The 25,231-nt window shown below is 52.9% G+C and overlaps 1 protein-coding gene across 2 annotated transcripts in view; it reads right to left on the bottom strand.

Moving 5' to 3' along the window:
- The window catches only part of SRGAP3 (SLIT-ROBO Rho GTPase activating protein 3), a 73,446-nt gene extending 65,806 nt beyond the window's left edge, over window positions 1–7,640 (bottom strand). For both annotated transcript variants that reach the window (XM_066558387.1, XM_066558388.1), the window contains exon 1: window positions 7,533–7,640. In XM_066558387.1, coding sequence (XP_066414484.1) covers window positions 7,533–7,599 — 67 coding nt within the window. In that variant the 5' untranslated portion in view covers window positions 7,600–7,640. The remainder of the gene's footprint in view (window positions 1–7,532) is intronic.
- Between the last annotated feature and the right edge of the window lie 17,591 nt (window positions 7,641–25,231).

Genomic DNA, 25,231 nt, shown 5'->3' with positions numbered 1-25,231 from the left:
GTTCCAAAGCACAACATCCCCTCGGGCTCTCACCGTGCCACAGAAGTGCCTGGAGACCACAAACGACTCTTCAAACAAACAAACAAACAAAGCAGCAACACTACAGCAGCAAGAAGGAAACGGATCTTTGGGCTCTGTCATGGTGAAGGAGAAGCAGAGCTTCATAGCCAGGAAAGCACATTTGTAAAGCTAATAGAAACACTTCTGGGAGGCAGATTGTTTAAGGCAGCTCAACAGCACAAGTCGTGCAAGCAAGGGACTGACAGCAGCAGCTTTTCCCCAAGTTTCCAGCCCTCTGGTCCCCAATCCCTCCCAGGCCAGAGGTTCCCAAACTAGAGAACCCACCTAGTACAGACAGACAGACAGACAGACACTCCCCAGCCACATGAACACCAGCAGAGGCACTGCTGCTGCTCCCCTCTGATAACGCTGTGCCTGCAGAGCTGACTTTGGGGACCCACCTCCGCAAGAGGCTGGGAAGCACCAACTTCCACTCTGGGATTATGTTACCACACCTTTTTTACATGCCTTTGTCGGTAAAATAAAGTGGAATATTTAAATTAAGGAGGCTTTAAAACCTCTCCTTCCCTACTGTGGCCATCCTCCCAGCTGTCTCCTCACTGCTGAGTACCAACAACCCTGGGAGAAACAGCACAACCTTGGGATGAGCAGTGGGGCTGCATGTCCCTGCCTGCTGCACTGTGATGGGGCATTTCTCACGTGAACTCTGAAGCCAAGCTGCTGGAAAATCACAGACAGCAAACACTCCCACGTACAGCATCTTGGCACTAAGGAACACACAGCCCCATCACACCAGCCCAGGGAACACGCCACAGCCGCATGAACTCCCTCACTAATTTTATTTTGATACTCCATTTCCTCTCTTAAAATTGCATGTTGCAATACACTGTTCAGTGGCTGCCTCTGCCCAAACCACTGCAAGTGCCTTACAGAGAGAAAAGGGAGACTAAAATAAGTTATCTCAGGCCAGTTTGTCAGGGAAAAGTTTACAAATCAGGCTCTCGAAGACGTGAACAGCATAAAGTGCATCCAATAACCACAGGCCCAGAGCAGGAGCATGGGGCAAGGGCTGGCAGCCCTAGGGAGGTCAGCAGTGATAGGTACAGCCCACCTGCACATGGCCAGCAGTGACAGGTGACAGGTACAGCCCACCTGCACATGGTCAGCAGTGACAGGTGACAGGTACAGCCCACCTGCACATGGTCAGCAGTGACAGGTACAGCCCACCTGCACATGGTCAGCAGTGACAGGTGACAGGTACAGCCCACCTGCACCCACCAGCACACGGACTCACACTGCTCACCCTGTCCTCAGCCACTGCTGAGGCACACACCACTGACACAGAGGTGGGGCACACACAGCACATCAGTCATCAGGAAGGAATATTCACCTTTTCAGGAGCAGGGCTGGTTGGCAGCTCAGCAAAGGCCTCCTGGGATTAAATCAACAGTCAGGACGCAGAGCCACCCAGGCTGTAAGAAAGGGGAGATTACTTGGTGCCAGTTGTGCTGAGGGGTGGCAGGAGGAGCGAGGAGCGTGCCCGCACACGCTGCTGAGCCCTGGCAGCCCCGGGCCAGGCGTTACCTGTGTGACCTGTCCCCTGTGTGACCTGTGTCACCTGTCCCCTCCCTGTCCCCTGTGTCACCTGTCCTCTGTGTCACCCGTGTGACCTGTCCCCTGTCACCCGTGTGACCTGTCCCCTCCCTGTCCCTGTCAGGGGCACGGCTGCTCCCAGGGCAGCAAAGGCATCCCAGGAGTGACTGCTGCCGCTGCTGCCATGCGTGGGAGCTTGACAAACAGCCTCTGAAACCAAGCCAAAGCCAGGCAGGAGAAAACCTGAGAGCTCCCCCCTCATCTTCCACAGGCCAGCAAAAGGGAGAGTAAATCCTGCCCCTGACAGGGGCTGAAACCGCACACAGAACTTACAACATTCCACCTTACAGAGGCTTATAAATATCTGCTAAGCACCTGAAGGGCATTTGGTGCTGCACTCTAACGGCCCTTAAAACTCTTCACCTGGAACGAGGACTAGCTACAGGCCTCGAGTAAGTGTTGTAAGAGGATTTTATCGTTATCAGGAGGAGAGGTAGACTCACAAATAATGCCAGCTGCACACCCCAGCACCTGCCAGCTATCAGGGAAGAATACCCAGGCTTAGAGGACCAAAATACCCTTTTCCTGTATCTAAATCACCTGAGAGCACGGCAGGACCCCAGCTCCTGCCTCCTGGGACAAGCCATGACCCCCACATGCTGCCCAGCAGTTCTGGCCAAGCAGACAAGAGGAGGAGCTGCTGAGGATGGATGGACCATCCCACCACAGCTGCACAGAGCTGCTGGTGCTCAGTCACAGGCAGGAGCTGCTGACTCAGCTGAAGCACGCAGGACTTGCACTTTGCAGGAACATCTCTGATAAATTCAAATTGTTTCCATTAGAAACTGACAATTAATCTTTATTAGGAATCATGTCTAAACTCCCTGCTCTCCCTGCACATGGCCTGCCCGGTGCCCGCACACGGAGGGCTCAGTAAAACCCAGCTCCAGACCCGCAGAGGAAACACAGCAAGGAAGGGGTGGCAGGAACCAGGAGCAGCGTGGAGCAGCTCTCCCGAAGTGTCACAGCAGAAACCAGATCAGATCCATCAGGACCTGCTGCAGCCAGCTCCACCAGAGCCAGCTGAGCTGGGCCAGGCACACTGGGTGCCCTTGGGTGACGCTTCCCCACATTTTGTTAAGCACGACAATTAAGCCAACAGACATTTTCTATCTGTTTCTGTGATTAATACTTAGCAGTTCCCCACTGGCCCTCACGAAGGGGTGCAACTTTCCCTCTTGCACAGAACCACTTCATTCAATGAGCTGCCAAGTTCAAGCCTTGATGCCTCTCCTCGTTGGGAAGCAGAGCTTCTCCCCTGAGCAAACCAGTATCCTAGAAAATTATTTGGCATGGGAATTTTCCCAACATTTTCTGAGCAAAGTGGAAAGAGGGCAAGAGGTAGGAAAAGAAAATAGACACAAATACGGGATGCAGCTACTGCAATAGAAGAAGTCAAAGGAAGCTAATGGGCAATGATAAATTAGCCTAAACTTTATGAAAATGAGAAAGAATACATTAGTTTTCTTAGGCCCAAGTCTGCAAATCTTTTTAGTGTCTTTAGATGCTAAAACCATCAAAACTCTAGTTTTATTATCAATTTATGCAGCAACTAAGAGTCACAGGAGTCAAGGAATCATCTCCTTGCCACTGTGCAGCCAGAGGCACCATTTGGGAGCCCCACCTCCAGGATCACAAGGGATCGTGTCACCTGCCAGTCACACCACACAAGATGCCACTGCCTCACAGCAGTCTCCTGCCAACAGCAGCCAGAGGGATCACACAGGGGCCTGTGTTTTGCCAGGGTTAAGGCAAAACTGCAGGAAGCAATATAAAATTAAACAGCCAATCAACACAATGCGCAATTTTCTGCAAGACTGCCAACGCTGGACCATAGGCGGTTGCATCTGCATAATTAAAACTGGTTCGTTTTGCTGCATTAAAGACACAAATCAGGCATATAACCATAATGAGGAAAATACATTTATTTAGATTTCTGGCCAGATAGACCAAAAAAAAAAAACCCTGTACGTCTGAAAACACGCACTTTAAATTGTGCATCCAAGGATCTGCTGCGCTCTGTATTCCGCAGGCAGCTGTCATGTGGCAGTTGTAAATCTGCAGCCATATCTCCATTGGTGTTTATTTTTAACACCACCACTCCTGTCTGCAAGGCTAAGGCAAATAGAAAATATTTAAGAATACTTTTAGGAGGCAGGTTTTCTTTTCTGGTACCATCCAGCAAGCATCTCCTGCCAGTGCTGGGGCCAGCTCTCCCCTCTCTGGACAGCTGGAGGGTGCAAAGCAGCAGCAGAAGAGAAGGACAGAGCCCGGATAAGTGACAGGAGACACTGCACCGTGGGCAGGAGCCTGCCAGCACTGCGTGTGTGCAGGAGAGGTGACAGAGAGGTCTCCGTGCACGGGCAGGCAGCAAACACTCTGCAGAGCTGCGCTGCAGCCGCCGCGGACAGCAGCCGTCACTGCCGGTGCTCCCACTCCAGCAGCACAGTGGCACCGAGCAGAGCCTCACCCGCCCTGCAGCACTGTCAGCCCCTGCCCCAGCCCCCAGGAACAGCGTGCGCAGCAGGGCTCGCAGCGCCCCACACGCACCTGCTATCTTTGCAAGCATTTTCAGGACAACTCCTTCCCACCGTGAGAGGAGCAGACACAATTCTCCAGGGAAGGAACAGAGCCATCATGGCCAGTAAATCACCCTGTGCACGAAGATAATTCCCAGTTCAACCCTCCCCCATGCAATCTCACTCCCCACACAGCGCGTGGGCTCCTCGATTGCTGGAGCCCAGGCTGCGGCACCCGCGGGTCGGGCAGGGCTGGGCTCCCACCCCAGCCCTGGCTCCAATTCCCAACAGCCAGAGCGAGAGGCTGCAGCCAAACTGCCCTGAAAGCAGCCTCAGTAACTTTTCCCCCTCTGTGTGCTTCCAGGTGTCTCGGCAGCTCCTCTCTGATTTTACGCACCTGAGGCACTGCTGGCAGATCATCGCCTCACCCATGGCTGGCACCTCACAGCAGCAGCACCCTGCCTGCTTCCAACCCTGACCTCAGCTTCAAATGCATTCCCAGTGCAGCTTTGCCGAGGTTACTTCTCTTCCGTGCATGCTGACATATGCCTGGAGCTCACACGCAGGGTTTTCCACCTTTCTCCCTTCCATTTTCTCCTCCTGTCCATGCCGTGGGGACAAGCACTGTGCGTGTTCAGATTCCAGGCCCGTCCTCCCTAGCATGAGATCACTGCTTCAAATTTTCAGCTATTATCATTTTCATATTTCAGCATTTCTGTATCAACACTTTGGTTGTTAGTCCCCCTTGCCACCACTTCCCCTCTTCTTATCTCTCCTTCTCTTCCATTTTAGTCTTTCTCTGGAGGTTTGGGCATCTGTCTTCACGAGGGTAGCAAGGGATTAGAGATGAACAATGTAATGACTCAATCCTTGAAGAAAATAAACAGGATATCTGGGATAATGAGGTAGTCTACATCCAATCCTTCAGTCAAGCCAGGAGAGACCACACTGTGCACAAGTGGAGGTGGGTGTTCATGGTCACTGCCACAGCCTCAGAAGAGATTTAGATGATCACAAACCCTGGTCCATGTCAGGCTGGCACACTCAACACACAACTGAGCACAAAAAAGCCCCCTCCTTCTGCAGTGCATCCCTGGCCACCAGCCCTTCTTGGGTCCCTACAAATGCAGTGACAACGCTGTCCTACCTGCTCAGCCACGTTTGCTCACATTGCCCCTATTTAGTGAGGAAGCACAGGCCACAGCAGAGCTCTGCACCAATCCCTCCAAACTCACATGGTTATCCTCCTCCAACAGTTTAGCAAGGTGGGAAAATCAGGAGCAGCCTGGTCCCCACAGGGAGGTGACAGCAAGTGATGGCTACCCCGTCACAGCTGTGAGGACTGGAGCCCTGCGCCTCACCACGGTCACCCCAAGATGACCCTGGTGCTGTGACAGACCCAGCGTGCCCAGGGATGGACGCCACCTCCCCAGAGGCAGCACACTCGGGCCTTGGGGCGTGACTGCCCAGCTCTCCCCAGCCACAGGCACGCTCACATCCTGTCAACACAAGAATTAGCCTCTATGCAGATGAAAACACAGACCAGGTACCCCATATCAGGAATCAGACGTTCCTGGAGGTGTAATTATGCACAGAACAGTACCAAGGAAATTATTACTGGCCCAGCAGCAAACTGCCTGCATTACAGCTGCCCAAAACGTGATCACTTGTGGTGTAATGTAACACCCTCACACACTCCAGCATTAACTGCCTCACATATGGAAACCATGAGGCTACAGAAGCCAGGCCAAGAATGATCATGGCCTGTGAGTACTCCACTCACAAACAACAATCAGAAAAGCACTGGAGACATCCACAGCCAAGCTTTTGGAACAGCTCAGAACCAGTCCTGCCCCCAGTGACCCCTCTGCCCCTGAGCACCCGAGAAAGAGGAATCACCCGGCCCAGGACATCTTTGAGAATAAGGTGAAACCATGGGACAGTCTCTAGGAACAAATGCAAATCCCCTCCCATAAAACGAACAATACCACAGACTAAAAGAATATTTCATCTGCTTAACTGCAGGGTGCAATAACATCAATTTGCCCAAATTACACACAAGCAGAAAGGTAATTGGCACCGAGCAGGGTGTGTTGTGACTGTTCCGTCACTCTCCGAGGCCAGCTACAAAAGACTGAAATTCACGAAAGTAAACAATGGCACGAAACCAACAGCCAGCCCCTTCCCCAGAATCCCTCCCTCTGGCATCGCGCTGCCGCAGTTGGGCAGAGACTTTTCCAAGCGGAGCCTGTGCAGCCCAGCCATCACCCAGCTGAGCTGGGATCTGGAGAAAAATGGCAGCTCTTGAGTTTGCACAAGCACAAATTAATCTGCAGAAAAGCTATTTTACACTTTTAATTAACCACGTCCTGGACATAAATATAATGAAGTGGTGAACACATATCCATACAAAACAGCTGAGCAAAGGGGGAGTGGAGCTGGTTTTATACAATAGTGGGGGCACTGAAGGAGGCAATGCAAGTGAAAGGCATGAAGTAAGCAGAGAGTATCCTCCGTCTGAAGGTGGGAAAAGGAACTGTCATCAACTAACAGAATTAGCAATAATCGCAGTAAGGAGTTGATTTATTACCAAGTTACCCAGAAATGCCCATTACTACAGTTTGGTACCAACGCGAAAATCCCTGGGCGTGCAATAGACAGAAGGTTACACTGGCTCATTTCCCTCTGCCTCCAAGCCGCTGAGCCCTTCCCTGGGCTGCAGAGCTGCCGTGTGTCACAGGGTACCAACTTTCCTTCGAAACAAGAATTAACTTGCAGCCTGGGATTTGCTGCTCAGTGGTCTCAACAGACAAAACCTCTAGTTTTATTCCTCTCCAACACTCAGGAACGCAGCGACTGCCGCACAGCTCCGCGCTCCGCACCACCACCGGCACTTGCATAATAATGACAGCGGGCCTGGAGGCGAGGGGCCGGAGCACGAAGGCGAACTTCCTTACATAAGGACCGCAGGATCGATGCCCTCCGCACCGGGAGGCCGCGGGCAGCGCTCCCGCCCCGCACAGCCCGGGGCTCCCTCGGCCGCCGCTGGGCGCTGCCCGCCGAGGGCGGCCCCGGCCAGCGCCGCTTCGGGGGCCGAGCGACCTCTGCCCATCCCCGCGCCCCGCACGCCGAGCGCCGCACGGCGATGGCAGCGCCCGCCGGGCAGGGCCGGGCCGGGGCTCCCCCGCCGGTGCCTCCGCGGCTCCGCGCCCGGCGCTGCCGCAGCGCGGGAGGGGCGGGGGGCGGCGGCGCAGCCCCGCGGCCGGAGCCGGCCCGTCCCCGCCCCGCCCCGCACACAAAGGCGGCCCCGCCGCGCCCGCACCGGCCCGCGCTCCGCACCTTTGACCTGCGCCTCGTAGTCGGCGATGATCTCTTTGTCCTTCTTGAACTTGCCCTGCGCTGACATCGTGCGGGAGGGCGCGGGCCCCGCCGGCACCGCCGCGCTCCTCCGCCGCCGCCGCCGCCTCACCCGGCCGCGGCCCCGCCGCCGCCAGCGGCCGCCGTCATTGGCGGCGCCGGGGACACCGCGGGGAGCCCGCGCAGCGCCCGCGGCGCGGGGAGCGGAGCGGGGCCGGCAGCGGAGCGGGGCCGGGCAGAGCCGGGCACAGCCGAGCCGAGCCGAGCCGAGCCGAGCCGAACCGAGCGCAGCCGCTCCCGCCGCCGGCCGAGGCGGGGCCCTGGCGCCGCTCCTGCGCTCAGGTTGCGCGCAGGGCGGGCGCTCCGGAGCCCCTTCCCCGCCCCGGCCCCGCCCCGGCCCCGCACGGCTCGGCCCGGCTCGGCCGCGCCCCCCGGGCCCCGCCGGGTGCGGAGCGCTCCGTGCCCGCCCCGCTGCGGGATGTGTCGCTCTCCCCGCGTGTCCCGCCCGGAGCGGCCCCTCTGCAGCCCGGGGCTCCGGCACCGCCGGGCGCCGCTGGGACAGCGCGGGTGCACTGGAGCAGATTTGTCACTTCTTGTTAAAACTGAGGAAAAAAGGAGAAAGTGTTCGTTCCAGCAGAGGCAACATCAGTGGTTAAGGCGCTGTATCGGGGTCCTCGCTAAGCGCCCAGTCCACGAGAGCTCACACAATTGCCAGCGGCGTGCGCACGGGCACACCCGAGCCCTCGGACAGCGATGCGCGGACTCAGCCTCTGCACATCCACAATCAACTGAGTGAGTCCCTCTGTCCGGCCCCGGCTCCGCTCCCATCACTGCTCCACACAATGGGGTCTTTTATGGGTGTCTTGTGAGGAGTGAATTCAGGGAGATTTGATGATTCACAGTTACTCTGCCAACTTTAACGAATAACCCCAGCCCATTACACAAATAATTTACCTAGTGCAAGCAGGCGGCACAGAGGAGCATTCTGCATCTCAGTGGCTGTGGAAAGGCCTGGGGAGGAGGGAGAAAAAGCGAGTCCTTCCAGGGAAAGGCCGCCACAGCAGAACGTGAGGCACAGGCTCGGGGCTGACCAGCGTTACTCCAACTCCAGGTGGACCAAGGGGCTCAGAGTCTCGGGGAAAGCAAAAACTGTGCTAGACCCCCCTGGGCACAGGGAGAGGCAGAGGACAGGGACCACAGGGAAGGCACAGGGACAGTGGCTGTGAGCGTGGGTCAGTGTTTTGTGGCACCGCAGGAGCAGCCAGTACCAGTCCCTAGGGTGAGTTGCTGCATCCCCTGCCAAGAATCTGAGAAGGGGCTGGGCTGGGCTGCTGTGTGTGACTGCTCTAAGCTGTACTTGGAGCAGGGCTGGAAAGGCATCAAGGAGAGTCAAGAGGTATCAAAGAATGATCCTCCAGGAACATCAGGTCTCTGGAGAGGGTGCCACTGGGGTGTGCAATGATTGCTGTACACCAATGGTGTGTCATCTCCCAAAGAAAGGAAAAGCCAATTTACACAATGACCAGAAAAGTCCAGGGATTACGATGTTGTGTTCCTTCACAGCCAAGAACACCCTGGAGGGACCTGACGGTTCTGAGCTCACTCTCCACAAAGAAAAAATAAACCAAACTAAGCAAGGAAAGAGAGGCACAGGCCTTTGATAAAGGATTTGTCTTAGCAGCAGTCACTTCTCCTTGCAACACCCACAGGGATTCAGAGAGCAAGGACCAGCATGCCTGATAAACACCTGTGCCATGAGACAGATTTTGATTTTCCTGCCAAATTGGTTCAAACCTGTGAGGCCAGCTCTGTGGTCAAAGCTGAGTGTCCGAGAGTGTTAAGCATCTTTTCTCAGAGTGGTGAAAGAAAAATCTCAGTCATGAAATGATCCAACAGCATCAGGGGTTTCTGCTACTCAGATATCATAAAGAATAAAGAAGCAGCGATGGCTGAAGAAAAATAATCCAATCATGAATTAATGATCTTTAATAAATATCAATGTCTAAGATACTTTGTGGAATTTCTACTTGAAACAGCTTCTTAAAAGGAAGGATTACATTGTAATTCACTTTGTGACACTCTCAACCCAGAATTTTTTAATGAAGAATGGGACGGGATAGGATTTAATCATCATAAACACTTCAAGCTTGAGGTATAGAGAAACCAACAGTAGCTATGGCAACGTGGTCACTCCAGTAAGGCTAATGCAGATTATTTCCAGGGCAGTAGCCTTGTGTGTGCTCAGGAAGCAGAGGTAATGTTGGCTTAAAGCAATTCCTAAATTAAGGAAAAATTTTTAAGCAGAAGCTGTCTTGCAATCTTTGTTTCCAGCTTCAAACTGTAAGTGTTTCACAGTGTGCTGAATTCTTCTGGTACCACAGGGGTCCCACACAGCAGCCTCAGCAGAGTATTGACCTGCTGCTTCCAGAGACACTCGCGTATGTCACCATGAGCTGGGCAGACCCTCTGGTCATGGATCCACATGGCTTGGGTTGGAAGGGCCCTTGAGGCTCATCTCATTCCAGCCCCCTGCCCTGGGCAGGGGCACCTTCCAGTGGACCAGGCTGCTCCAAGCACTGTCCAGTCTTGAATACTTCCAGAGATGGAGCATCCATCATTCCCACTCTCACACCAGGGAAGCTTTGCCAGAGAAGGCTGGAGCCAGGCTGGAGGCCACACCAAGCCACAGATGACATGGACACCAAGCTGTGTGATGAAACCCTTCACAGCCTTACACAAGTGCCAGAGCTGCAGCACTGCTGCCAGCTACTCATCCCAGAGTGAGGCAGCTTGTGACATGACCCCAACTCTCCCTTGGTCTTTCTGCCTTCCTGAGGTCTCTGAAAGGCAGAATCCCTTGTGCCATTCCTTGGGCTGAAGAAGTTGGGGAAGGGAGACGACTTTGGCCATTGATACGTGGCTAAACCCTCTGCAGCCTCTCTGGGAAGTTGCTGTAAATCCCTGCTTGGTGATGGAAACTATTCCAGTCCAGGCTCGAGGGTCCCAAGGAGGTGTGGGCTCTGCCTCAGGCTCATGAGGCCTGCAGTACACCAGCCACACTGGGAGAGATTGCCCTCACAGGACAGCGCTCAGTGCAGCAGGGTCAGCTGGGGAATAAAATCCATATGAGCCGGGGCAGCAGAAGCCAGCCCTGCTGGCTGTCCCCTCTGTGGGAACGGCATGGCTCTGACACAGCATGCTGCACTGCTGGGAAAGGCTTCCATACACACCTTTTCAGTGTAAGAGTAAACGAGCTGGAGACACCTAACACAGCAGCTGTTGGTGCTGCACTACATCACCTTTGTTTTTTGAACCTTACATCTTCTTTCCTGCCAGCAAAGTGCTGTTACCTTGTCATATTAACAGAGAACTACTTCTCACTCTGTTCCCTTTTTTATCTCTGTAGTGAAGTGCAGTTGTAGCTTAGCACTGACAGAGCTTCATCAATGGGTCCTGCCTTTGCACCCAAAATAACTGCAGCCAAAGATTTCTGTATGTGGAAATGCAGGTTGTTTTTCAGGTAAAGCATCCCAGAAGTTTGCTTTTGATTTTTATTTTATTCAGGTCTCCAACAGCTCAGTTGTAAGCAGAAAGGTATCATCTGAAAATACACGTGTAGTATCCTTGAGGCCATGAATATTCAGAGAAGAAAAAGAGTGTTCTAAAATACACACCCATCTTGATCCCAGCCTTTTCCACTATTGCCATATTAAGCCCTAGTGGTACCAGGAGAATTCAGCTTTACGCTGGTCAATAATTCAAGTCTCTGTAAGAAATGGGAATATTTATGTGTGACTAAATGCATGAAGAATTATGATAAACAACTTGGCAAGGCAAAAGCAATTCTTCCCAGTAGCTCTAATTCTCCTGTAAAAGGCACTGGAGTCCCAAGCTACTCAGAACCTGTGGTAACTGCACAGGGCCGTGGCCACGCTGCACGGTGCTTATCAGTGGTGAAAAGGCTCCTGCGAGCAGTTTCCTGCTAGATCTGCAGCCCCCGTTTCCTCAGGGAGATTGCCCAGGCTCTGTGGGCAAAGCTGCGCCTTCGTTTCCCTGCTGCAAGCAGCAGCTTCAGCTGGTGCTTGAGCAGCCACTGCCTTAGGGAGAGGGCCCTCAGCATCCACGCCCAGGCTCTCCAGGAAGGACATGCCCTGCTCAACGCTGGCATTTGCGTGTTGGTCTCCAAGGTGTGCATCTGAAATCCCAGCGGCTGCTCAAGCCTTGCCCTTGGGGGGGCTTGCAGCCCTGTGCCCTGTGCTACGTACGACCCCAAAGAAGTGCTTTTGTACAGAGCTCTCCAGGAAAAGCAACAGGAGCTGTTTGCTCTGCTGGGCCATTCCCACAGCTTTGCTCTTGTGCTAAACCAGGGGAGCCCAGACTCCTCCTGGGCCCATCCCTCCTGTGCACACTGTGCTGAAGCTGAAGCTGCCAGAACCAGATTGCTAATTATACTCCTACTGATTCAGAGGAAAGCTAAATATGTAATAATTCATGTCCATCAGTCATCCCCCTTTTCTCCATTATTATTGTTCCTCTCTGCCTCCATTTTCCCCCGTCCTCTCCCTCCCCAGGGGTGAGGATACCCCACCCTGCGCTCCTGAGAGCTGTGGCTCCACCATCCAGCATGGTCCCACCATCTCCTCTTCCACCATGCAGGCACAATTCTCTTCAAGGTTGGGTACAAACCTCTGCTATTTGGCGCAGCTGGATTTGCAGTTTGGTTGTGACCTGACCCATGCCTGGCTCTCGCAGGATGGTGCTGCTCTCCCCTGGTTACCTGCTCCCAGGAGTTCATGCAGTGCCAGAAGCTGTCACGTTTGTGTCATCTCAGACCAGCTCCCCTGGCCTTTCCTGCCCTCACCCCTGTTCCCTGCAGCGCTGAGCTCCCTTAGCCCTGCCTGGAGCACACACAGGTGACAGTCAAACACAAAGGGACAGAGCTCCAAGGCTGTCCCCACGCAGGAGCTCTGGAGCTCCAGAGCCAAGGTGGGCTCTGAGGGTGACAGGCCCTGACGTGGGGCAGGTCCTTGCGGGCTCTGCTCCCCCAGAGCCAGGGCTCTGCATGTGCACACGCGGCCCCAGAGGTGCAGGTCCGTGGCCTCCTCAGGGCCTGCCCCACAAGAAACACAAGCTGTGGGGAGGGGGGACTGAAATGCAGCAGTGCTTTAAAACCAATTTTAGCATTCCCAAATCCACATGACCTCTGTTGCAGTTACTCAGATTTCACATTTCTGGTCTGTGCCACTGGCATATGTTGAACTTTGCTGGAACGGTACTTGCCAAGAAGTGTTTGTTTCTTTTTAAAGAATATCAAAGCTTTGGGGATTTTGGTACAGAATATGATTTGTGGGTAAAATACATGATGTTCACATGCAAAAGAAATAAGGCCAAGAAATTCAGCACTTATAATCACCCACTGGATTTAAATAAATTGATTTAATTGGTTTCTGAGGGGAAGGAGGAAAGAGCAACACAGGAATTCTTGTCACACGACTTCCATCTGAAATCTAACACAATTAGTACAGCAGGATTCAGTTACCAAAGGCAAAAAAAAGAAGGGAAATCAGGAGTCAATTGAGTTGCTGCAAAATTTAATATCTTGCTGTCATCTTTGTTCTTGGTAGAGAGTTGCTGTAGCAACAGACCAAAAAAAGAACTTGCACAAGAGGAGGAGCTTGCTGCTCTTTTAACAACATCTCTTTACCCTCCCTGAATTACTGTTTACAGCCAATCAATCACTTCCTGAGGATCAATGACTATGGACACAAGGCCAGAGCCTGCAGGTGTTACACCTGTCACACACACAAAGGTGTTCTCAGCTCCTCTCTGCAGGTCACATGGTGGCAACTCTTTTCTGTAGAACTGAGCCCATTCTTGTCACATGCAAGATACATCTATTCCTTGATCCATTTCCATCACTGGGGGCTCTGCACCCTGCAGATCAGCACTGCGTGGGTCTATGCAGCTATAAATAAGAGACAGCTTTCCCCACCACTGCCTTTCTGGACGAGGCCAAGAGCACAGCAGCTCAGGAAGGACAGGCCGTGGGGCAGCAGAAGGCAGCAGCTGCAGGGTAATGATGCCAGCAGCCTCAGGTCTGCCCTACAGAGCTGCATGCAGTTGGTCATGCTGCAGCAAAGGAAGCTCCAGGGGTGGTGGTGCTGGGGCTGTCAGTGTTTTCCAATAGTTGGGTCTCTGCTGTTTGTTGTTCCCAATTAATTTAGTCACACACGACCTCCAACTCTCCATCTGCAGTGAGAAACCCACTAATGGCAATTTTAGGCATTTTGGGGTGCAGAGCTCCTAAGTGCAGGAGCAGGTTGGACAGCAGCTGCAGGAGCTCTCCCTGTGTGCTCTGTGGAAGGGCCCCTCCACAGCCCAGCAGGACCAGCAAGCCTGGCCACCATGGCCCCGAACATCCCTGCACATCCCAGCAGGTGTACCTGAGGTGGTGCTTGGCTGGATTTGCCAGCAGGGACAGAACTGAGGGTCAGGCCCCATTCCTGCCGGTGCCCCAGCGTTTCCAGCAGCATCCCCAGCCCTCGGCAGCAATGAGGGGCAGGCAGGTGGGCATGGCCCACTGGGCCAGAAACGGGCTCATCTGGGACACCAAGGTCTTGCCCACATCCCCATCTCCACATCTATAATTGGAATTAGTATTCCTACTTCCTTCATGGCTGCTGATAGAAAGGAGCATCCCCTTGTGATGCAGACTGGTTGGCCCTGCAGTCTTGCCTGTGTGAAGGGGCACCACCAACCTGTTGCAGAGATTCAGCCTAGTTTGATTTCCTTTAAGCTTCCCTCTGTAGCTCCCCTCTCCAGCATCTCCATCTGCCTTCAGGGAGCCCTCACCGAAGCACCAGGGCACTCGGTGTCCCCCAAGCCAGCCCTGGTGCCATCACCGTGTCTCCAGGCTGCAGCAGGGGCACTGCTTGCCTGGGGACCTGCTGGAGCACTGGCTGGAGCCCTCCTTGCATCCTGCTGTGCATCTTTGCTCGAATTACTCGGTCTGTTGTACTTGAGGAAAATGATCCAGTACCTGCAGCTGGAGCCAGGGGCAGAGGGGCCCACCCCACTGCCTTTGTTCGGGGCCAGCAGCCCCTGCTCCGGCCTGCGTTGCCGGGGGCTTCCAGCGGGACAGGGGACAGGAGAAAAGGAAAAGCCTGGGAAACTGAGCTTGCACTGTGTGCTCACACAAAGCGCTATTGTCCGTGGCTCAGAGATGCAGTTTAGTAGGGCAGGCTGTCCTCCCCGAGCAGCCCCGGGCGGCACACAGGCCCAGGGGAAGCTGCATGTGGGGCCTCTGTCTGAACTGACAGCGATTGATGAGGGAAAAGGGGCCAAATGGAAAACACAGCTTTGAGGGAGAATTCAGCTCTCTCATTAGAGCTGAATACAGCTGGCCAAAGGGGCCTTTTCCTGGAGAAGCCTCGGGCTCCAGCCACATTCACAACTTCATTGCAAATTCCAGCATGAAAGTGTTATTTCCTGAAAGAGTGGGAAGTTTTGGGGTGTTTTTAAGTGCCCCTTCACACGGGCACAGCCACGGCACAGAGACCCAGTGACCTGGCCTGTGCACCACAGCAGCACCGAGACGCTGAGGTTGGATTTTGTTATCTCAGGTCTCAGTCACTATTAGCAGCCCACATGGAGGGATTTTTTAGCTTTTCTCAGGAACTCGGGCTAGGCATCCATCGTTGTCCATCCCATGGATTGTCCACCACTGGGCCCACACAAGAAAACACCAGCACTTCCACATACAAGTTGCTTCCCGGGCTCTTGGCTTCAGCAGTAATTTAGCAGCTGGGGATTTTCTGATTTCCTCCACCAACTCAACTGAATACAAAGTAGGTTGTGATAATCACAGCTACAGGCGTGTAAGGGCAGAGAGGAGGGGAATGGCCTGCTGAGCCCCACTGCACCACGTGGGTTCTTGAGGTCTGTGTCCTCAGACATCACCTTCTGCTCAGGCCCCACGACACCCAGCCTTGCCTCGGGAGGTGAAGGCAGCCCTTGGTACAAAGCATAAGCCACTGCATGTGCTTTCATACTTTCACATTGCAAAATCAGGAGAAAACTGGTAATTATTATTATTGCTATTACACAATGAGGTCACACTGAGGAGAGGAGAGGAGAGGAGAGGAGAGGAGAGGAGAGGAGAGGAGAGGAGAGGAGAGGAGAGGAGAGGAGAGGAGAGGAGAGGAGAGGAGAGGAGAGGAGAGGAGAGGAGAGGAGAGGAGAGGAGAAGAGAGGAGAGGAGAGGAGAGCACTGGCATGACACCCTCATGCAAGGGAGTGAACAGGGTTGCACCAAGGCCTTCACACTCCTGCAGGGCTCACTCAACACACTGTGCAAATCTTCTGCACCATCAGTGCCGGCTCTGGCCTCTAACCTGGGCGCACAGCCCTGCAGGGAGCACCTGAAGCCAGGGAGATGTGCTGATGGAGATGTACCTTCCCTGGAGAAGGAAGGCTGTTTACTGGAGCAGCATCAGTCGAACCTTCCCAGAACAGCTGAAGCAGCATCAGCACTTTGCTGACATGAGCTGTGTCAGCACATCCAGACCTGGCCAAGCCCTCCTGGATCTGCATTGGCAGCAGTGAGGGGCCCCTATGGCCAAGCCCAGGCTGCCACCCCTGTGAGGGTGCCAGGCCCTGCCTCAGCTGTAGGACAGGGATGCTGCTGCAGCTCTCAGGGAGTCCTGAACCTTCACGGGCTGCAGCTCGGGCTCAGCCGTGGGGCTGCCCTGCAGGGAGTGAGGTCTGGCAGCACCAGGATTGTCCCCTCCAATCAGCACCATGGGGACAAAACAGCTGCCTGGGGCAGGCACTACAGCATCTCAGCCTGGCTGTGCCTGCAGGACACAAAGAGACTCCCAGAGTGAGGCAAGGACAGCAATCCACTTTCATGCCATGTTTTTAAAGCTGTTTTCTTCCCTCTATGACCACATCACTGTGCTTTGGGTTTGACAGTTTGTGTGCACAGTGAATCTAATTTGATTTTTATCCTTTTTGTCTCCCTCTATTTTGCACACTACATTAGGCTTTTGTTCCAAGGCAGTTAAAGCAGATTTGCTGTGTGCTTTGAGCTGCCTTGCAGTGCTGGCAGAGCCTCAGAGCACAGATGAGTGTCACGTAACAGATATGCAATCGATAAGGGGGAGGCTTGCACAACACGGAGGCCCAGAAAACTAGAATTCTCAACACCAGTAAAACCAATTGTGTGTGAGCAGGTCCCTCCAGCTGGAGAACTGCACCCTGCAATGACAGCACTGTGGCTGCTGGAGCTGCAGCCACTGGGGGGAAGCTCCAGGGAGGCTCCAAGAGCTCCAACAGAAATAGCAACCCTGCTATTGTTCAGCTACACTCTGATGTTTGATTTCTCCTTCCCCTCTTTCTAAGTTCATGCTGTGTTGAGTGTGCTGCTCTCACAGCCCTGTGGAATGTGGACTGGCAGAGCAGCAGCTGTTGGTGGCCCAAGGTCTGCTCCTGCAGCCCCCGAAGGCACCGTGGGTCTGCTCAGCAGAGCATCCACCCTCCACTGCTGGGATGGGCCAGCTCCTCCTGTGATGCCACTCAATGAGCTGCATGTGAATCCTTCCCTTTGACAGCATCAGGAATGCCCCAGCATGTTCTAAGTATTGCCATGACTGCTTTCCAGAAAAGACAGAAGACAAGGCACTGACCCTGGCTCCCTGCAGCACTGACCCTTTAACCCTGCAGCACTGACCCTTTAACCCTGCAGCACTGACCCTTTCTCCCTGCAGCACTGACCCTTTAACCCTGCAGCACTGACCCTTTAACCCTGCAGCACTGACCCTTTCTCCCTGCAGCACTGACCCTTTCTCCCTGCAGCACTGACCCTTTAACCCTGCAGCACTGACCCTTTAACCCTGCAGCACTGACCCTTTCTCCCTGCAGCACTGACCCTTTCTCCTGCAGCACTGACCCTTTAACCCTGCAGCACTGACCCTTTAACCCTGCAGCACTGACCCTTTAACCCTGCAGCACTGACCCTTTCTCCTGCAGCACTGACCCTTTAACCCTGCAGCACTGACCCTTTCTCCCTGCAGCACTGACCCTTTAACCCTGCAGCACTGACCCTTTAACCCTGCAGCACTGACCCTTTAACCCTGCAGCACTGACCCTTTCTCCCTGCAGCACTGACCCTTTCTCCTGCAGCACTGACCCTTTAACCCTGCAGCACTGACCCTTTAACCCTGCAGCACTGACCCTTTCTCCCTGCAGCACTGACCCTTTAACCCTGCAGCACTGACCCTTTCTCCTGCAGCACTGACCCTTTAACCCTGCAGCACTGACCCTTTAACCCTGCAGCACTGACCCTTTAACCCTGCAGCACTGACCCTTTCTCCTGCAGCACTGACCCTTTCTCCCTGCAGCACTGACCCTTTAACCCTGCAGCACTGACCCTTTCTCCCTGCAGCACTGACCCTTTCTCCTGCAGCACTGACCCTTTAACCCTGCAGCACTGACCCTTTCTCCTGCAGCACTGACCCTTTAACCCTGCAGCACTGACCCTTTAACCCTGCAGCACTGACCCTGGCTCCCTGCAGCACTGACCCTTTCTCCCTGCAGCACTGACCCTTTCTCCTGCAGCACTGACCCTTTAACCCTGCAGCACTGACCCTTTAACCCTGCAGCACTGACCCTTTAACCCTGCAGCACTGACCCTTTCTCCTGCAGCACTGACCCTTTCTCCCTGCAGCACTGACCCTTTAACCCTGCAGCACTGACCCTTTAACCCTGCAGCACTGACCCTTTAACCCTGCAGCACTGACCCTTTAACCCTGCAGCACTGACCCTTTCTCCCTGCAGCACTGACCCTTTCTCCTGCAGCACTGACCCTTTCTCCCTGCAGCACTGACCCTTTAACCCTGCAGCACTGACCCTTTAACCCTGCAGCACTGACCCTGGCTCCCTGCAGCACTGACCCTTTCTCCTGCAGCACTGACCCTTTAACCCTGCAGCACTGACCCTTTCTCCCTGCAGCACTGACCCTTTCTCCCTGCAGCACTGACCCTTTAACCCTGCAGCACTGACCCTTTAACCCTGCAGCACTGACCCTTTCTCCTGCAGCACTGACCCTTTCTCCCTGCAGCACTGACCCTTTCTCCTGCAGCACTGACCCTTTCTCCATGCAGCACTGACCCTTTCTCCTGCAGCACTGACCCTTTAACCCTGCAGCACTGACCCTTTCTCCCTGCAGCACTGACCCTTTCTCCTGCAGCACTGACCCTTTCTCCTGCAGCACTGACCCTTTAACCCTGCAGCACTGACCCTTTCTCCCTGCAGCACTGACCCTTTCTCCTGCAGCACTGACCCTTTCTCCTGCAGCACTGACCCTTTAACCCTGCAGCACTGACCCTTTCTCCCTGCAGCACTGACCCTTTAACCCTGCAGCACTGACCCTTTAACCCTGCAGCACTGACCCTTTAACACTGCAGCACTGACCCTTTAACCCTGCAGCACTGACCCTTTAACCCTGCAGCACTGACCCTTTCTCCTGCAGCACTGACCCTTTAACCCTGCAGCACTGACCCTTTAACCCTGCAGCACTGACCCTTTAACCCTGCAGCACTGACCCTTTCTCCTGCAGCACTGACCCTTTAACCCTGCAGCACTGACCCTTTAACCCTGCAGCACTGACCCTTTCTCCCTGCAGCACTGACCCTTTCTCCCTGCAGCACTGACCCTTTAACCCTGCAGCACTGACCCTTTCTCCCTGCAGCACTGACCCTTTAACCCTGCAGCACTGACCCTTTAACCCTGCAGCACTGACCCTTTAACCCTGCAGCACTGACCCTTTCTCCTGCAGCACTGACCCTTTCTCCTGCAGCACTGACCCTTTAACCCTGCAGCACTGACCCTTTCTCCTGCAGCACTGACCCTTTAACCCTGCAGCACTGACCCTTTAACCCTGCAGCACTGACCCTTTCTCCCTGCAGCACTGACCCTTTCTCCTGCAGCACTGACCCTTTAACCCTGCAGCACTGACCCTTTCTCCTGCAGCACTGACCCTTTAACCCTGCAGCACTGACCCTTTAACCCTGCAGCACTGACCCTGGCTCCCTGCAGCACTGACCCTTTCTCCCTGCAGCACTGACCCTTTCTCCCTGCAGCACTGACCCTTTCTCCTGCAGCACTGACCCTTTCTCCCTGCAGCACTGACCCTTTAACCCTGCAGCACTGACCCTTTCTCCTGCAGCACTGACCCTTTAACCCTGCAGCACTGACCCTTTCTCCTGCAGCACTGACCCTTTCTCCTGCAGCACTGACCCTTTAACCCTGCAGCACTGACCCTTTAACCCTGCAGCACTGACCCTTTAACCCTGCAGCACTGACCCTTTCTCCCTGCAGCACTGACCCTTTAACCCTGCAGCAGGACTCCAGAGGCTCTGTGTCGCTGCTGTGCAGCCCTGCAGAGGTGAGATACCTGTCAGCTCTCACAGCTTCTCTCCAGTGAGGACATGACCCTGCGCTCTGGGGCTCCTGCTCCAAAGCATGCCACTGCAGGAATGCAGCTGGCTCCAGCAGCTCCCAGATCTGAGGGGCAGAGCAAAGCACATGTGTAAAACAGGAACTCGGCTGCTCTGTGCCAGCTGTCCGCGTGCCCGGAATTGGTGCAGAACACTGTCAGATCTAACTGGCAGCCTCAACTGTAATACAAACAGCACAGCCTGCTTGCTCCCAGGCACTCACAGCCAGTACTTGTATGAGAGGCAACATGTTGTGGGGGATTTTAATTTGAAATAAAGGCTGGAGTGACCTTTCATTTCAGGTTTTAATTAAGCTCCCCTGCCTCAGAGCTGCTGAGAAAAATCCTGAAAAATATAATCCAAGAGCATGGTAAAGTCTCAAATGTCAAAGGCGAGCAAAATTCTGAGCTGCTGTTGTTTTAATAGTAAATTTGTTAGTCCAAAGGACACAGCTTCCCCAGTGCTCACAGTCTGACTTTCTGAAGGACACATCAAATGCCAGACAAGTCGTAGATATAAGCCTGCATTTCATCTTATCACAAGATGCAGATTTACCTGCATTCAGGATATTATTTTTCCATCCTTTCACTCCCTCAACTCAAAAGAGCTTCTTGCAGAGCTCTTGTCAGTCTCTGGCTGAAGGTCTAGATCTCCATTCTTTATGAACTAGTCCCAAACCTCCTGTTCCTGTTCCCAAGCAGCATGACCTGGGCTCCATGGGATCTCAGCATGCTCATCTCAGGTTTGCTCACCTGCTTCTCTTTCTGTCTGGAGTATGTTTCTCGCCAGGCAAATGTGCAGAGAGCCCAGAAATATTTACAGAAAAAGGCTAACAGTGGTGTCCAGCATTAAGAGCTCCTTCCTTTCTGCTGGACTGAGGGAAGCAGTGCTGGAAGCTGCAGTCCTGCCCAAGCACCAGCCGGGCAGTTACTGTCTCCTGTTTCTGTAGTCTTGGCGTCCCTCCCATGTCCTCTTGCACTCCTGCTCTAGGTTCTTCCAAGAGCTGTTTCATTGCCAGTGTTTGAGATCTAGGCCTTGGCGTGCTCCTAGGAGGAGGAAATTGAGCTGACACCAGCAGCAGAGCCTGCTGCAGCCTCACGGGGAAGCTGCTGCATGCACAGGGAGCTGGGCCAGGGCAGAGGGAGCCCCATTTCCTGAGCAAACCACCCACAAGGTCACTGTTTCATAATCAACTTGAGCAAGACCATGGGGGAGCGGAATGAAACACTCCTGCAAATGCTTCAAAACTGCGACAAAAACTCTGCACCAACACTGCAAGATCTTTGCTCTGACATATTTCCCACTAAACTGAGTCCCACTAATCCACAAATGGGTTGCTGTGTGAGTGTGGCTCAGGTCGGTACAGGGGGATGAGTTGTTGCTCCCTCTTCCCTCAGCTGTCACTTCTTCTCCAGAACAGCTCCAGTTCACAGCGCATCCAGGTCAAAAAGAAGAACCAGGTCAGCAGAGACAGTGACTGACACCTCCAGACTCTCCTAAGACATGAAACACTGGGAAATCGCTGGGCAAGGAAAACCAAGAATTTGGGACAACTGGCACCTCCCTAACTCTAACTTCCACCTACTGATTTACCCCACAAAATAAGGCACAACTGATTGAACAGATGAAATACTGTCATCCCATGCAGGAGCCACACACCACAGGCTGTTGGTGCCCTGCAGGCTGTGCATCACAGCCCTCACACACAGCACAGCTGACACACCAGAGGCAGAGCTGGCCAAGGCCCACCACAGGAGCAATGAACACAGCAGGTAATGGGCTCATCACCGTGGAGGGAGTCCCATACCCTCCAACCCAAAATCTTACAGGTAGGAATTTGGGTGAGTGACCCATGGCAGTGCTTAAGTTGGATTCATTCCAACAAAGGGTTATCTTCCCTCACTATGAAATCACATTTCAGAGTTCCAAAATTACAAGCCTTCATTCTCTGACTTCACTGTTTTGCAGCTCAGTCAAATCCCTGTCTCTGCTGACGGGATTCCCTCCAGCCCAGAGTGAGGCATGCTGGAAGGGCAGCTCTAGAGAGCAGGACAACCTAGCCAGAGGATTGGCATCCACAGCCCAGGAGACTGAGGAGCCTCGAATTATTGTCATGGCTGCAAGTATTTCATATGAGCCACATTTGATGATAATGTCTGCAGCCATGTAGTCATGGATATAGAACAAACAAATCACTAAATTGCAGGAAAACAGTGAGAAAATTTAAACCTGGAGTTTGTTCTGGACTCTGCTCTCTGCAGAGTTGCACAACGTTCCCGGTTTCACTTTAAAATATCTCTGTGATTTAATGCCAAAGAGCTGGGTTTCAAGTGAAGCTTGGATTCCCCACGGCTGACTTCACAGATTGAATTGAACACTGTCTAACTTGGAAGGCATCTCCCCTCAGCCTCTGAAAAGCCAGTGCTGCAGAATCTGTGAAGGAATCAGTCAGATATCTGCTCAGACAGAACATTCATCACAGCACAGTAATAGCCAGAAATTCACACGTGAACCAGAGTGTGCAGGGGGTTGTCTCTGGCCCAGAAGAGCACATAACTGCATGAAGAATTAGCACAGATCAGTGGTGCTTCATGAGACCCTGCCAGGGACTGCGGGTTTGGAATGGAAACAATTATCAGATCTGAGTTTTCATCTTACTGACATCATCCTTTCAAAATGATTTAGCATGAAGGTGTAGCAGTAAGCAGACGTGTTACCCAGGATCAATCACTCCTTTTCCCAGCAGAGGAGGGGCTGTCACTCCAGCAGTGTGAAGCACATGCAATTGCCCGTGAGTGCCCTGTGAGCTGTGCGAGCCCTGGGCCGGAAGGAGATGCTGGGTTTGGCAGGACAGGCAGCAGGAAATGCAGCGTTTGCACATGGCTGCTTCTCACCTTGATGCTCCCTGCACTGCACTCCCAGGAGAAGGACCTGCAAGCAGGCACAGACGGGTGCAGCTAGATCTGCACTGCTGGATCAGTTTGTGTGTTCCTGTGTGCTGTTACACGGCCTCACAGAAGGTACCAAAGATCCAGCCACATCATTTAGGGAAAGCCCCTTGCAGAGTGTCTCCCATGGAGACAGCTTCCTGTGCACACACTCCCCCACTGCCTCCACAGGCCTCTGAGCAGCTCTCCTGCTTTGAAACCCCAAGCACAGGCACAGGTTTGTGCAGAATGGGCTTTAAGGAGGCGATCAAACTGTTTGCTTCACGTGGTAAAAGACAGTGTAGGTTTCCCATTTAAAAGCATGCTTAAAACAGAAATAAACTAGTACATCAGAGTTTTTAAAATAAAACTCAAACCCTCAGGCTCCCCAAAAATGTCTTTTTAAGTGTGTGTGTGCCAGTTTTCTTTCAATATTCCCAACAGAAGGATTTCCATTCAGTAACATAATTTAAATCTTCTCTGCAGACATATTTGAAGAAATTAGCTGACAATTCAGCTGAGCTGTCCACCGCAATCTCCAGCTGCAATGCTCATAAAGGTTACATGCAGGCTAAGAAAATTCCCAACAGAGTCATTGGCACAAAGGTCACTCCAATGTCTGCCAAGCTTCTGCTGTTTAAGGAGCTGGGATTTCCCAGTAAATCCAGCAGAGCTCCCTGTACTGTAGAAGCTGCTGTGGGCAGGACACGGTGATGTTCATGCCCAGACACACAGCACCTCACATGTCACTGAGGTCTATTTAAGCACTACAACAATTCTGCTTTTCCTTCCACAGCCATGACTAAGGATTAGCTGGAAATGACCAGCTAGCCAGGAACAAAGGTCTGGACAGCAGCCTGAACAGGCAATCTCTCTGACAGGTGCTGGTTGTGCTGGCTCAAAAGAAAAGAGGTTACAGCACTTGTGTGCCACTGCTTGGAATGCAGAATGCTGCTTCTAGGGAAAAGAGCCTGAAACTGATTTCTTCTCAGCTCAAAATATCAGCAATAGCAGGAGTGCTGAGCAGCTAATGCATCCTCTGAATATGTGGTTTAACATGACAGATGTTGAGCCAACAGCAAGAGGAGTGACAGATCCTCAAGTCCCCGGAGCAGGGTCACACAGAGGTTAACAGAGGTAAATTAACTGAAATCTTTTGATATTGCAATACACTATGCATCTTGTACATTCCATCCTAGAGAATAATTAAATTGACTTTATAAGAGGGACAGCTTTTTGGGTGTGGAGGAGAGACTTTATAATTCCATTAGCCTCTGTTCTGGCCCCTAAGTAATACTTGGCAAGTCTGTTAATATGCAAAAGCCTCAATTTGCTCACTAATAAATTAGCTGTTAGGAAAACAAAGCTTCAGATCAAAGGCATTAGTAAAACACAGCTGCAGACTCTGAAGATGCTCAGCAGTGCCTGTGGTAACTTCCCAAGGCTGTATATTTTTAGCATCAGTGGCATTTTGGACTCGGGTAGGAGCTAATCAGGTGTAACAGAAAAATACAACAATGCACATTGCAGAGTCACAATGAGATTATATATTCCTGACTTGTATTTCCAGATCTGTTTAAAATGACTATAGGGTTTATTAGCTTTCCATTCTTTAAAGTTCATGCTAGCTCCATCAGCACTGTGAGCAATCTCAGTCTCCTGGCTGCCAAAGCAGATTCAAGACCATCAAGTTGTATCCCTGGCTAGAAGAGGAAGAAATCCTGAACTGTGCAGTCTCTTCCCTTCCTCACACAGGCCTCTGAGGCAGCACAAAGGACTGGACCCCATTAGCCCTGTCTGACTGATCTGCAGTTCACACCACAGGCTGCCTACCCACACTTCATTCAGACCTTGCCAGCACCAGTTGAGGTTAAAATCCCATGAAAAATTCTGAATTGTAAACTACTTAATCTTTGCCTGCTTTTTTGTTTAATTATGTGTGTAGGAATCTTCTCTTTACTAAGTTGTCTCAAAGTAAGCTGGAGTGTCAGGTGAGAAGCAGATGCTGTAGGTTAAGAGGTGATCTGAACACATCCCCGTGCTGACCCTCACTCCTGTGGTAACCTTGTGAGCAGCAGGGAGGTCCTGCACAGGAGGCAGTAACTCCAGTACCAGAGAGCATGCAGCCTGAATACCACTGAGGAGGAAGTGGTACAGCCTTGCCTACAGTCCCCTGAAAGCAGAACTTTCTTCAAGAGGTCACAGGAGGGAAGAGCCTGGCACCCTCACGTGCATCTTTCTCTGAAAAGCTTTCTAT

Source organism: Molothrus aeneus, chromosome 12, assembly GCF_037042795.1.
Source record: "Molothrus aeneus isolate 106 chromosome 12, BPBGC_Maene_1.0, whole genome shotgun sequence".
In the NCBI taxonomy this organism is placed as follows: Eukaryota; Metazoa; Chordata; class Aves; order Passeriformes; family Icteridae; genus Molothrus; species Molothrus aeneus.
The sequence above is the reverse complement of the archived record's forward strand: the minus strand, read 5'-3'. Positions and strand labels throughout refer to the sequence as shown.